At 43.0% G+C, this 13,774-nt stretch overlaps 1 protein-coding gene across 50 annotated transcripts in view; it reads right to left on the bottom strand.

Annotated features, from left to right (window-relative positions):
• Nucleotides 1-965: 965 nt before the first annotated feature.
• The window catches only part of SORBS1 (sorbin and SH3 domain containing 1), a 161,089-nt gene continuing 148,280 nt past the window's right edge, over nt 966-13,774 (bottom strand). For 27 of the 50 annotated variants that reach the window (XM_072931498.1, XM_072931501.1, XM_072931496.1 and 24 more), the window contains 6 exons: nt 12,907-13,632; nt 11,512-11,628; nt 6,063-6,122; nt 5,243-5,433; nt 3,895-4,007; nt 966-3,090 (listed from right to left, as the gene is read on the bottom strand). In XM_072931498.1, coding sequence (XP_072787599.1) covers nt 3,023-3,090; nt 3,895-4,007; nt 5,243-5,433; nt 6,063-6,122; nt 11,512-11,628; nt 12,907-13,632 — 1,275 coding nt within the window. In that variant the 3' untranslated portion in view covers nt 966-3,022. The remainder of the gene's footprint in view (nt 3,091-3,894; nt 4,008-5,242; nt 5,434-6,062; nt 6,123-11,511; nt 11,629-12,906; nt 13,633-13,774) is intronic. The other 23 variants (XM_072931515.1, XM_072931514.1, XM_072931516.1 and 20 more) reach the window with 8 other exon arrangements.

The raw sequence follows: 13,774 nt of genomic DNA, 5'->3' as shown, positions 1-13,774 counted from the left end.
TTGACTTCCTAAAATCATTGTGAGTGCAGCCATGATGTTTATCTGTCTGCCTGGCCATCCAGTCGCATCATCGCAGATTTTGAATCTGTTGCGTAATTTTGGCTTAGTCTGAGATGGAGGTCTCCAAAAAGTTAAAACTCCTTGTGAAATACCAGTCTTTAGAGTAAGCACAGTCCTGCACAGGCACCATGCAGGAGCCAAATGTGGAGCTGCAGGATGCATTTTTTTGGGTACTTGTGTGTTACTGGCCCCCAGTGAGTCCACCCAGGCAGCTCAGCTGTTGCTTTCCCCTCACTCTACTCCTTCAGGGATTTTCCCTCACACAAGGCATGCCCAGAAAGTCCTGGCTAGGTGTATTGCTGCAGGGCTGGGAGACATGACACAGTCACCACAGACCTACAAACTCCATGAGTTAATGCTGTAGCCATACCTGCCCTGTCAGGGTGCAGCTATCAGAGAGCAGTCCTAAAGCTTTTGACCCATGTCAGGGTTAAAAATGCACATGTAAGCCCAACACCAACTGACAGCTGTTTGCCCACAGGTTGGCATTTTGAGTGTCTTGCCTGACTTAACTTGGGTGGTCTTTTCATCTGAGTTCACAAAGACCCTTTGTAAACCAGTGGACAGAGGTGTATTCCTGACCTCCCAGGTCTGTGTGCACGCCACAGCAATTGTACCCTGACACCATGTTATGGTGGGATCTGTGTGTAATCAGCTTCTCCTCTGCCTTTACACCTTGATTTCTTTAAGCAAAAGTCACAGCCAGCCTACAGCTCAGGAAGGACTGGCGCGTTCAAGCCAAATCACAAGCAAGATCCTCAGGTGCAGGACAGTGGAGAAGCCCACGGCAGACACCTACATGTCGCTATGGATACAAAGCCACAGCGGGGCACTAGTACAAAAGTGCATTGCTACAGGACAACCAGAGCAGATTTTATTTAATAATTTGTACGAGGAACACAATAGTAATTCAATAATTCCATTTATTAATTGTCAAATAGTAATCCACTGCAATAAGAAACAAAAAAATCAACACGAAAAGAAGTTGCAGTTTGTGTGGATATGTGTGATGTGTGTGTGTGTTTGTGCTTAACTTAAACTGGCAAGAGCAAGAACAGAAAATTAACTTTTAAATGAGTATGTTATATACAATCAATATCAACATGTTACTTTGCTGGATAGATTTATTTGGTGTTATCCAATCTTACCAACAGGCCTAAACATTGTTGCAAATAACTGGAGGGCAAACCCAAAGCAGAACAACTAACCCATAAATAAGATGCAGGATTCAAGATACCTCCTGCAGAAAATAAACAGTGGTACTTCGTGTCATATCTGAAACCCTTTCATAACAAATATTTTGTGCTAAAACTCTTTATGTGAACATACATGGAATTCCATCACTTAAATTAAAGTGGAAAAAAATCCCAACCTTTCACAACTGCCTTTTTTCCCCTCCCTTCACTCAATGTGTTTAAATTATTTCTCTATACAAGGTAAGTACATTGTCTGTACAAAGTTAAATATACATATTTACAGTCAAACTTCTGAGACACAGAGTCTTCTCTTCCGCCGACTGAGACGGAAGACAAGCCTACTTGATTTCAAACCCAGGAGCATGGCTAGTTTATCAAAACATTGCAAGTCGTGCTAACAGTTAGTTGTAGTTTACTCTTAATAAATCTGTATAAAAGCATCAGCATAAAAATAGGCATTTTATATTATTAAATACGGCTTATGACAAAATAGCAATCTACCCTTTGCTATTTGTACGGCAATTGTAGGAAGCAGAGTCTGATAGAACTGGTTTTGTTTATGCTTTTTCTTAATAACAAAAAGTCTATCAAAAGAGTATTCATAGTGGATTTACAGGCAAACATACAGCCAAGCCCTGGGGTGTTTTTTTCCCCCTCAAGGAAATACAAATCTATGTAACTGGTAATAACTGCTGGGAACAGCTTTCCAAATTGATTAGACTTTTTTGTATGACTAAGAGGCAGCCAAAACGCATGTATTTATTTGACCTACCATCAACACTGTAACCAAGATGCAATGCTTGGAAAGAAGTCCCAGCATTTCATCCTGAAGCATATACTGGAAAAGGTGTGTGATCCTTTAGGGCCAGTGACAGGGCAAGAGGAGCAAAGAAAGTGAACAGCCATAGGACTCATAAATAGGATTTGCCCTCATGGATGTTCTGTTTATTGGTTCTATTCTTTGTGCAGATAAATGTCAAAGCTAGGCTGATTTCTCTTTAAAAAACAGGACTCAGTTAATTTTGCACACAATACATTCACACACACACACCCTGCACAAAAGAAAAAACCCTGCAGAGATCAGTAGTATGTTATTAAAGGGTTTGGGATTTTTGTGCATTTGCATTATGCTTTGGCTGATCTCTGGATTAAACCACTATTCCCAAACTCCTTTTCCACACAGAGCTCTGCAATTCAATTGTATCAGCTGTTCTCTGCCTTTGCTGGTCTTAAGATGCATGACATGAAGGAAAGGTTTTCTATGGAAATGGAAGGCAGAGAAAAGAGTCTTCAGCAAGGCAGAAACTGGGCAGCAAGCCTGTTTCTTGAACTCCTGTTCCTCAATTCCTGTGCCAATGACTGTGAGCAGCTGCAGGGTTGAGTACTGCCCCAAAGCACTACCCTATCTCAACACACAAACAAAACCTATACCATGTGCTTCCCTGAAGCCTTCTCAGAGGTAAGTACTCCGTACAAATTAAAATTATCATCAAAACTCTTACTGGGGAAGGGAGAGGAATACACAAAGGCAGCACTGTAAACTAGAATCTGTCTCTTCTTCAGCAAACAAATCACACCCTGACTCCATGGAAACAGGGCTACACATTCAACTCAATAGTGTACCACATAACCACATCCTCCTAACACTTCTCATCTCGTGTCTATTACATTCATAAATTGTCTGTTTCTTCACTGCTTAAAAACACCATCTGGAAAGGAATCCCACCATCCTTGTCACGATGGGATGACATTGTCATGATGTCATTTTACAGGTACAGAAGCTTCACATAATTGCCTGGGAAGGTGCCAAATTGCCTTGTTCTCCTGGATGTACCTGTTGCAAAATAAAACACAAGGAAGACACAGTAAGATGAAGACATGCAAGGAAGGCTCCAGGGTTTAAAAAGGTACAGGTGGCAACCTCTTCTGCCTGCAGGCATTAATTCCTCATACTAAATAGGAGCTCTTGTCAAAGAGTCTTTTGGTACAAACCAGATCACAAGTAGTTCTGCTACTAATCATCTTTAGTAATTCCCTTTAACAATTAATAAGGTGCTGGTGAAATCTCCTGCGCCTATAGGGTAGAAGTTAAACTCCTCTCAGTGTAAATGAGCTAATCTCCCCTAAGAAGAGATGGCAAGCCTGGATTTGAAGTGCTGAGATGGAGAACACTGTCCAGACTTGCACTTCTTGAAGGCAAAGGATTTTGCTAAACATGCACTTGAGGCTGGATTTTCAGGGACTGCAACTCCTAGCCATGTGTTGTCTTCACCCCCTGATTGCCACTTTCTGTAACTACACATGGCTCCCTCAGCTTTGGAAAAGCTATAAAAATCCAGTATTTCTTTGTTTCCTCTGTTGCTCTGTCATCTGTGTAAACAAGAAGGATCAGGATGAAGAGAGGAATGGAGATACTAAGAAGATAAAAAAGGAAGCACTAGAGACCTAGCAAGGAAAATAAAGCTCCACCACCTTGCAGCCTAATTTTAATATTCTTGGTGGGAAAAGATGGGAAATTGTGGAAAAATTGAAGTAAATTTCTTTCACCATTTTGACCCCACAAATGGAAGCAACTTCTAGACACTCTGCAAAACTGCTCTCCCAAAAAGCTCTGCTCACAGGCAAGTGTCACACTCACCCACAAACCAGCCATCATCACATTTCTCCATGACATCGACAATGTCACCGTCCCTCAGTTCCAGCTCATCATCATTCTGAGGAGTGTAGCTGTAGAGGGCTTGGTAGCTAACTCTAAAAACCAGAAAGACAGTACATGTTAGCCATTGGATTTCTTTGACATCCCCTCAGGAGATGTTCCCCTAATTCCTATTACACACTGTTGAATGCAGTCTGGACTTATGTTTGCCCTTTGACAAGTGGAAGCCAACTGCATTGAACTCGCTGATGTCAAAAGGTCATGCCTACACTTTTGTGTGGGATATGGGGAGAGCTTCTGCTCCCTTTCTGTAGTTGTCTGCACAGACAAACAACCAAAGTCTTCCAAACATGTAACACCTAGACAGCATTCAATTGCAGACACCCCACCGAGTGCAAGCCAAAACCTGGATACACTCATTCCTGGGCTAAATGAGACAGCTGTTTCCTTGCCCAGGCACATAGGCAGAGAGAGCCATAATTGACCAAATGACAGATCAAAGGACTTTAGAAAAAGTTATTGCCTACTCTACTGCACTAAGATTGCTGGATAAATCATGGCTGAGGAGGTCTGGTGGAATTAGAAACCCAGGCTGAATCCTGCACTGATGACTTTTGTACCACAGGCACTCTGTATTCACTAGAAAGGATCCTTATGAAGTGCAAACAATCTTTGGGCAAATGTGGGGAGGCTTGGGTCCCCTGGTATGGAGCATGAAAACAGGGCTGATGTGAGATGTTCCTGCTCTGCATAAACCAAAGGCTACTTTCATAAGCCAGTTGCTGTGATCATCAGTCCCCAGCACACAGTGCAGGCTGCTATTCTCAAAACCACCAGTGTAAGGCCCCACCAAGCTTACTGGCAGCTCCACTGAACAGCTTTGAAAATCTCAGCCTGGATCTCTAAGCTACCAATTCACCTGTAGAACTGGTCAGCAATGCACCGAGCGGCATTGGTGTTGAGACTGTCACTGTACTGTGAGAAGCTAAGAACTGAGTGGAACACATTGATCCACATCATATGATCAGGTATAGCCAGTGGATATGAACTTGTTGCCAGTTTCAAGATACAGAGACACTGAGACAGCCTCTGTAATGGAGACCACATCCAGGATCATGAGGTCATAGTTTCAGGTGTTATACAGACAGAAAGAGCACAGTCTCAAACCCATTATGACAATATGTGGCTATTTTTGTTCTTTAAAGCAAAGCTGACATTTTCACATAATTCTAATTTACCTTCTGAAACACTGACAGCTCTCATACCTCCCTATCTTCACCACCAGTCAGAAATATGGGCCCTGGAAGAGATGGGAACCAAAAGAACTTACATGTCTCGTGGTGTTTGACTTCGCTCAGGGCTGGCTCCTTGCTGCTGTGCTTGAGGTTGCTGAGAAATGATGAGAGATGATTTATGGTCATTAGAGATCACCTTGTGGCGAGAGTCAAGAGGCTGAGAAATAGTACTGCAGTAATGAACAGACTTTTCTGCAATGTTTATGATTTCATTGCAAACAGCTTCCTGTGTGGTAGGCAGCATTGACATCCAAGAACACCCAAAGGACAGTCAACAGGGGGAAGGGAGGGGAAAATATAGATAAGAAGAGATGGGACATTCCAGTTGCAGCATATAAGTCCAGTAAAAAAACCAAAAACAAAAGAAGAGTTGTAGATCCAGGTAAATATCCAGGTAGTGGAGTGCAGAAGGGATCCAGATGTAAGCATGGAAAAACAGGCAAGATACAGAAGAATTTGGCATTTAGTTTGAAGATTTGTAACAAATACATTTACATATATTTTTAAAAGAAGCAGCATAAGAGGTTGCAATTAGTTATGCAGTGGCACCATTCCAAATGCTATGAAGTCAGTTCAAGAATGCAAGGTGAGGTTGGGCTGCTCCATTCATGCATTTGGCTTCATTTAACTTATACCCAGGGTCTGGCAGCACAATTAGCCCAACTTCTCATTGGCTGTGACAGTTTTTTCTAATTGTTAAATTCCCTTTCTTCTGTGGCAAACAAGCAATATATGCAAAGAGATAAATATGTATCTACTTTGCAACTAAAAATAGTGCTGGTATTTTATCTCTTACTGAGGTGTCTGGGTGAAGAGTGTCTAGGACTACACATCTGAGTTAAACAGGGGCCTTACCACATAGCTCTTTTCAGACTCTGTGAGATCTGGTCCAGCTCTCAATGAATGGTGGGAAGGCTGTGTGATCACCAAGCAAATGACAAGGAAGACATTTTAGCAGATGTTATATTGGTCAGAATTAAAAAAATGTAAATGGAGTGCAGACAACAAAAGGAAACGAACAACTCTTCCCCTCCCCACCCCAACAGCATACTTTTTGGACAGCAAGATCCTTCATTTACACTGAGACATTGAGGCTACAGTAACACAATGCTGCAAGGGAAAGCAAAACAGAAGGTAGGGCAAGGAATCAGAGTGGAAGGTTATGACACTGCTACAGCCAGAAATGGTACAATAGTATCATACTGCATTCCTATAGGGGAAAAAGAACAGGAACACAAACTTTGGAGCATCAAAATTGAAAAGCCAAAAGCATGTTGGAAGGCATCTGTTGCTGTTTTCAGAAAATTCCTCAATTACTTTGACACAGAAGAGAACAGCAACTTGCTTTCTTTAAAAAAAAAAAAAAAAAAAAAAAAAAAAAAAAACCCAAAATAACTCAGGTCCTCAGAAAGCACAAGCACAATGCTGTGTAGACCCAGAAAAATCACTCTACCCTGTACCAAGCAAGGATCTGAAATTTTTTATTAATTCCCACAACAAGGCAGAGCTTCAGGTCAGAGGAGGCCTTGACTGAAAAACCCAGCTCCAAACACCACCACCAGTGAAGCTGCTCACTCCGCAGTCACAGCTCTACACAGGGACCCTGTGTCCCAGGATACATAAAGGGAAATCAGTGTTTGAGGCTGGAGGTTTTATGGGGAAGGGGAAGGTGACTGAAAAAGCCATAAAAATCCACAGCCTGGTTTTGCACATTTTTGCATATTCAACACCCACTGAGAGCTGTGAGCAAATGCAATGTCCGAGCTATGGTATTGTCTGCAGGGCTGCTTGGCAAAGTGGATTGAGATACAGAGCATGGCCGTGCTCTGTGATCTTTCAATACAATTTTCAAACTAAATTTCACAGGCCTCAATTTTAAGCTTTCTGTCCTCCTCTTTATTCACCTCATCAGTGCCCTCCAGTAAAAAGCTGGCTTTTTCATGGCACACGGAGAGAGCAAGAGCAGACAGTAGAGAAGTCTGCGACACCTTCAGCACAAGCATGCTGAAAGACTTGGAGAAGTGCAGGGGGATGAGCTCATTCCTCTCAAAGCTGCACTCAACCACATCTTGGACCTCTGGAGCTGTGCCCATCACTGTATTAAAGCAAACCATCTATTTTCTTGAGGACCATGACCCATTCTAGGCCAACCCAGCCCCACAGCAACTCCTTTGTAGTTAGCTCTGCTCTCTGGTGCTGGAATCTGGGATCACTTCGGTATGAAACAATGCTCTATTACCATGTCTATTTCTAGAGAAAGAAATTTAAATGTAAGTTCAATGTACTAAATGCAGTGGAATTTGCATTCAGAGCATTTACTGTGGAGCCTGAAATCACAGGATTTCTAGAAGTCCCTCCTGCCTATCATCAGCCCTTAAAGGCAAATGAAAAAAATAGCGAATTTAAAGTTAATATTGTGCAGACCAACTGGATATAGTACATCAAATCTAATGAGACCAGAGCTAACTCAGGTGGTTAAGTAGCTGGAAAAAACAATTTTCAGGCTGAGACAGCTGTAAGAATGTCTTTGGGTGTTTTTTTTTTCATTCAAGAAAATGTTTCTCTGTTCATATCAATAAATTGGCTGCTGAAATTGCTCCATGAGCTCCTAAGATCACATGGTCCATTTCCCACCGATTACTTTTGACCTCCCTGTGCAGCTTTTCCTCCTAAAAGCATTAATATCTATTAATTAAATTCAATTTTTGAGAGCTAAAAAATTGACACTGCCTCTGAATGTTGCACAGTGCAGGTTTGTATTACCAGGAGGTGCGGCATCAGAACCTGGGTCACATTCCCTTTCCTGGCAGGATTCTCAGGGGGACTTCCATGAGGCAGCTGGGCAGGGGCAAAGGCCAAGCAGGAACTTCCAATTCCTGACAAGACACATAACTAAGTGTGGCCTCTGGCCTCTGCTCTAGAGATCCATGCAGCTCCTACCAAAGCACTAACTCCCAGAGCTCTGCATTGAGGTGGTGAAACACCCCAAACTCAGCAACTATGCAGTATTAGCTAAACAGGATGAAAAACAGACCAGATCAGATCCCATCATTTTGGGCTGTAAATGTACCACCCCACTAATGTAAACAAGTAACCCTGATAGCATGATCTATGTGGCTTTTAAATTTTTTTAAAAATCAGCCAATCAAACCCTACATTATTCTTTCAGGGAAGGAAGAGATTAAAGGGGGAAAAAAGTGTTATAGGTCCAAATGCTCTTCAAACATGGGTTTAGACAGTCCATGTACTATGTACGGTGGTGGTTCCCTTGTGCCAGAGGTGGCTGAGGAATCAGGAAATGTTTGGCACAGCTCCAAAGTATAAAGGACTTCCCAAAACACTGAGCCAGCCCTGTAACTGCTGAGGGTAAGCTGAAGGCCCTAAAAGTGACCAAGTATTCACAACCTGTGAGGACATCTCAACTTCTATCAGCTCAGCCACACTATGTGCTTTGTTAAGGCTAAGTGAATAAACTTAAGCATGTGCTGAAGTCTCTATTACAGACTGTGTACACAAATATGCAGTACAGTTTGTCCTAAAGCACAGCTGGCCAGTGTTTCCACTTCATATGGAGTTTGGATATCTAAAGAGTGCTACAAGTTTGCAAATTTACCAGAAAAAAAGTTCTACATTAAAAGCCTAGAAAAGCCCTAAGACAGCTTTTAAATGTTAGGCAGAAAGATGCTGGGACTGCTCAACAGTGCTCCCTCTGCTCCTACTGAAATTCATGTCATCAGTGCAACTATCCATTGCAGCTCTTGTTTATGTGTCTTCCATCCATTTCAGGCAGGAGTTAAAGAACTACATAAGGAAAGACAAAGCTAAACAGAACAGACTAATAAACACACAATTCAGACAGACAAATTGGTGTTCCCTCAGAGGAAGACACACATCAGCACTGATGCTCCCACACATGAATGAAGAACCAAGACCGGGGAGGCCTCCCCAGCCCAGGCAAAACAAAAGGAAAAACCCTGCACACACCAAGCCCAGCTCTGGTGAAAGCAAATGGAAACCTGGCTGAAGAGCTCTCACAAAGGACACTGAAAAGGCTGCAGAGTGGAGCAGCCTGACCTGAAGGCTGTCATAATCAGTGGAAAGACTCCCCGGACCCTGGATCAGAAGTGGAAGGTTGTGTCTACAGCAGAAAAAGGCTTTTCCCTTGGAAAGCAGGTACCAAATGCCTGCTGCAGGCTGAGCAGCTCTGCCTTGCACAGCAAGCACTTGGCAGAAACATTGCTGTGCTGAATTTTTGGAGCAACAGAAAACCACTGGAGGAGGTAAAAGCTTACCTTGAACATGGTGCAAAGCAAGGAACATGCTAGGGGTAGTTGGTATGTGCTGGAGAACATGGGGTCTGAACATCCACCTTATATGCTCCCCTCTCTACCAGCCAAAAGCAGGTGAAATTACCACTCTGCTGGAGTGCTCTGTACAAGTGCAAGGGAGCAGATGGATCCCAGCAACACCCCTCATGTTGCTGATACTGGAATGCTTGTCTGGCCAATCCTGCCTTCCCTAACCCACAGCTACAGTCCAGCCCCCGGGCCAAAGCCACCACACTGCTCACACACTTTTTACTTAATGTAACAGGTAAGAACAGAGTCCCTACACCAGTCCTACAACAAAGGGTCTTAAACCTGCAAATAACCCTGGGTCAGAATTTTGTAACTGGAGAGGTTATCCATAATGAGAAACAAAACTAAAATTCAAAATCATAAAATACCTCAAACACCAGGGATGGACACTAGTGGAAGGAGGAGCCAAACGTAATGTCCCATTTCCATGTCTGCTAAGTGATTTTCTCATTTGATTAAAATCAGTTGAGAGATACAGATTTTTGAAAAGCCTCCAGGGTATTACCTGAAGTTCTGCTGAAACCATCAGCCTCTGTATGGACCACACAGATAATGAGAAGCCGTTTGCACATATAATTACCACTCCTGCTCCCTAAAGAACTGTGGACCCAGAGCTGAAAACGAGGTCAAGACTACTGCTAATGTCACTGTCAGTGTCACAGTCACAATGACACTGACAGTGATTGTTTGATTGTCAAGGCATATAAAATATAAATATTGACTTGACTTTGACTACAAAGAAAGGCCACGGGGTTTTACTACAACCAGGTGGAACACCCAAAATAGAACTATATGCTAATCATCACTGGAGAGAAACATCTTTGTCTAAATGTGGCTCTTTGCTCCTGTTCCTTGCACATATATCCAGTGCAAGCACCAGCATGGCCAAGCAGATGAGAGCTCAGGAAAAAGGCCAACACAGGAAACTTCTATGGATTTTTAACATGAAGCAGAATATGTATTCTATTGGACTCAGATGTTGAAAGTGAAAGGTAAGCAGAAGGTGGTTATTCAGTAAAAAGTTGTGCAAGCTTCAAGTGGAAGAAAATGAGTAAAGGTAATAGGAAAATTTCAGGGTTTAAGCCGTCTCTCTCTCAATCTAATCAAGAAAGTAACATTGGCAACTACTTCCCACATTTATCCCGCATGACCAGCTTGCCATGTCCACTGATCAAGCTAAAGATTGCTTCCCCAATATCCATCACTAAAAACTCAGTCCATGCTTTGTTAATTGTGTACTTTCTGTTTCAAATATTGCCATCTTGTGGAAGCTGCCTTGCAGGACTGATGAGGCACCAGCAGATGTAAGCATTGCTCATTCCCACACTCTGGGCACCCCAGACACAGTGCTGAGGCTGAACCATGCTGCACAGACCCTGCTCCCCCCTCTTTAAAAACGTTTGTAGCTCTCAGCAATAGAGCTTAGAACCTCTGAATCCCACCTGAGAAGACCAGAGCAGGCCCCTGGCATTGTGTATGCCTTATCCACAGCTCTGAGATGCTCAAATCCTGATCATGGCTTGAATCCTAATCTCAGGTGGTTAAACAATACCTGAACCAAATTTTCTTCTGCTACACCATTCCTACTAAGAAGGTCACCAATGCTGCCATACAATGCAATCAAGCCGTAAGAGCTCAAGGTCAGAACTAAGTAAGCCCTGAGTTAATTTTTTGGAGGAACCAATAAACAGATCCTCAGCTGGTACAAACAAGCAGAAACCTAGACTTGATCTATGTAGATATGCAGCAGCTGAAGATTTTGCCCTTACCTGCCCTTCTGCACAACCTGGAAGTAATTTTCCTCTTTTTAAAATAAAAAGTCTAACTTAGAGGAAAATTATCTCACCTGTGTAATCAATGAGTCACTAAATAAGCATATGACAAAACAATGGCATGGCATGGAAACGACCGTAAGTGATGGAAGATTAATCAGCAAAGATGATTACCTGTGGCTTATTGACTCTGCGTGTAAGTCTGGGAGGTGGCTGTGTTGTGACAGTAGAGGAAGAGAGGGTAGAGGAAGAGAGAGGAGCAGATGAAGAGAATACTTTTGAGTCTGCAGTCTTTTGAAGAAAAGAAAAATTGGTCAGCTTGGCACATACCCTCTTATCACAACCACTGCTAGTGATAAGAGCATCTACTATCCAGTAAATTTGAAGCAAACACAGCAACAGTAACTCCATGCAAGGACAAGTGCAGTTTCCAGTTGGTTTGTCTGAGCTGACCACCTCACTCTCTTTTACACATGCAGGTTAAGTCTAAAAAATGCTACTGAAATATATCTGGATGGTAAACAGTACAGTCCTGACACAACTCCCAGTAGACTTCTGGTTATGATTCAAGCAGAAATCGAATTATTTGTCATAAGTTTGCCCAGTGTGAAACATGTCATCTTGGAAACCCTAGTTTCTCTTTATTTAATATTGACTAGATGGGATATGTCATGGAGGCTATTGCAGTGCATCCAAGACAGTATTTAGAATTCTATGATTTCAAATCTTCCAACCTTACACTGACTGTAAGGCTGACTGTACCCCACAATATGCCCCAAGGCAACAGAGAGTTGCAAAGTAAAGCATATATCCTATACAAAGATTGAGGGCTGAAGATATGTTGCAGAAGCTACTGGAGAAGTTCCCTCTGTGCTTCCTCTAATTGTAACATATGGCTGCATATAACTAAAAACTTTTTGGGGAAAGCATCAGTAGGTCTAATTCTCTTCTGTTGCTAGAGCCTTTAATTTCATTTTAGAAATACAAAGGTAATAACTTCCCCTTAATACATAGGTAACAATCAAAACTCCCTTAGTCATGCACATCCCAGACTATGGTTCACTAAACCGTAGGCTCCAGGATCAAGAGGGGATTCCTTCTGTGATTCTAGGAGCCAGGTTTATGTTTAAAATGTTTTTTGGTCCTTGGTTTTATGAAAAACAAACAAATTCTATAACCAAAAATGATTCACTGCACACTTTAAAATCTCTGATTAGCAAGAAAATGTCTGTATTCTGCACTGTGGGCTTGCATGATACTTTCATCTGATGCATCTGGTAATAGCCAGTGTCTGGGATAATTGCCTCTTTAGATGTGACTGACTGTATCAATCCTGTGTTATCTATTCTAAAATAATTTTCTCTACACTGCTCTTGAGCCCTCTTCCCAAACTTTTTGATCTGCTATAAGTAAATGCTACTGGTGACCCCTGAAAAAAATGTCTTAAGAGCATCAAAATGACATGTGGCAACCACTGGCTCTGCTTTGCCTGCAGAGCAGCACAAACGTCAACCCACCAGTTAAACAAAAATCAGCGATTCAGAGCAGCACACACACATGCAAAAGTACCTTCTTTTCCCCGCTTTGAAACTTTCCTGTATCACCTTTCCTCATGTCTCTTTTCTCTGTTTTACCTCCCTGAACAATAGCCATTAGCTCCTGACACAACTGGTTGTCCTCAGAGGAACCCACAGGTCTCCTTTCTGGGCTCGCACGCATGTCTAGTTGGGATGGTTTCAGGCAGCGCTCAACAGAGATCTTGGGGACAGCATGAGCACTCTGCTCAGGGTGGCTGCTGCCCTCTCCTGTCTTTTGGAGCCAGGCTTGGCTGGCAGTGGTGTCACGCTGCTCTGCGAGGATGCTTTCGGGGCTCTCCACTGCCCAGCGAGAGGAGTTAGAGTAAGTCACGCTGGGAGGAGGGGAATCAAACTTTTCTTCGTTTTGTGGAGTGGCCTGGTAGAAACTGCGGGCAGAGGATTGAGGTCTGGATGAGGAAGAGGGCAATGGGGATTTAATGGACCTGGGAGTCGAGGAGCCAGAGAGATGAGAATGGTGGAGGCTGACTGTGGGGGAAGGGCTGGCTGCAGCAGAAGGCGAGAGATAGTCAGTGTGAGAGAGGGAGGCTTCAGGCGGAGGAGGCAATGGAGGAGTTATGGCAGGAGTGGTGCTGGGAGACACTCCCACGGTCAGAGCAATCCACTCGGATGTGACCGCCTGCACCTCTGGAGACAAAGCGCGGCGCGCAAAAGGCAAAGGCGGAGGAGTTGGAGTATGGAGCAGCTCAGAGCTGGGAGACTTGAAGGAGACAAAAGCAGGAGAGAAAAAGAAAGAAATGAACAAAAAAAATAATAAAGGAAATACAAAACCAAGCAAAAGTAAGAGGAGAGAGAGCCAGTGTGGAGAGAAGCAGATCTGTGACCACATGCATAAGTTTTCT

The sequence above is a fragment of the Taeniopygia guttata genome, chromosome 6 (genome assembly GCF_048771995.1).
Source record: "Taeniopygia guttata chromosome 6, bTaeGut7.mat, whole genome shotgun sequence".
Lineage (NCBI taxonomy): Eukaryota > Metazoa > Chordata > Aves > Passeriformes > Estrildidae > Taeniopygia > Taeniopygia guttata.
This window is presented reverse-complemented; position numbering and strand designations above follow the sequence as displayed.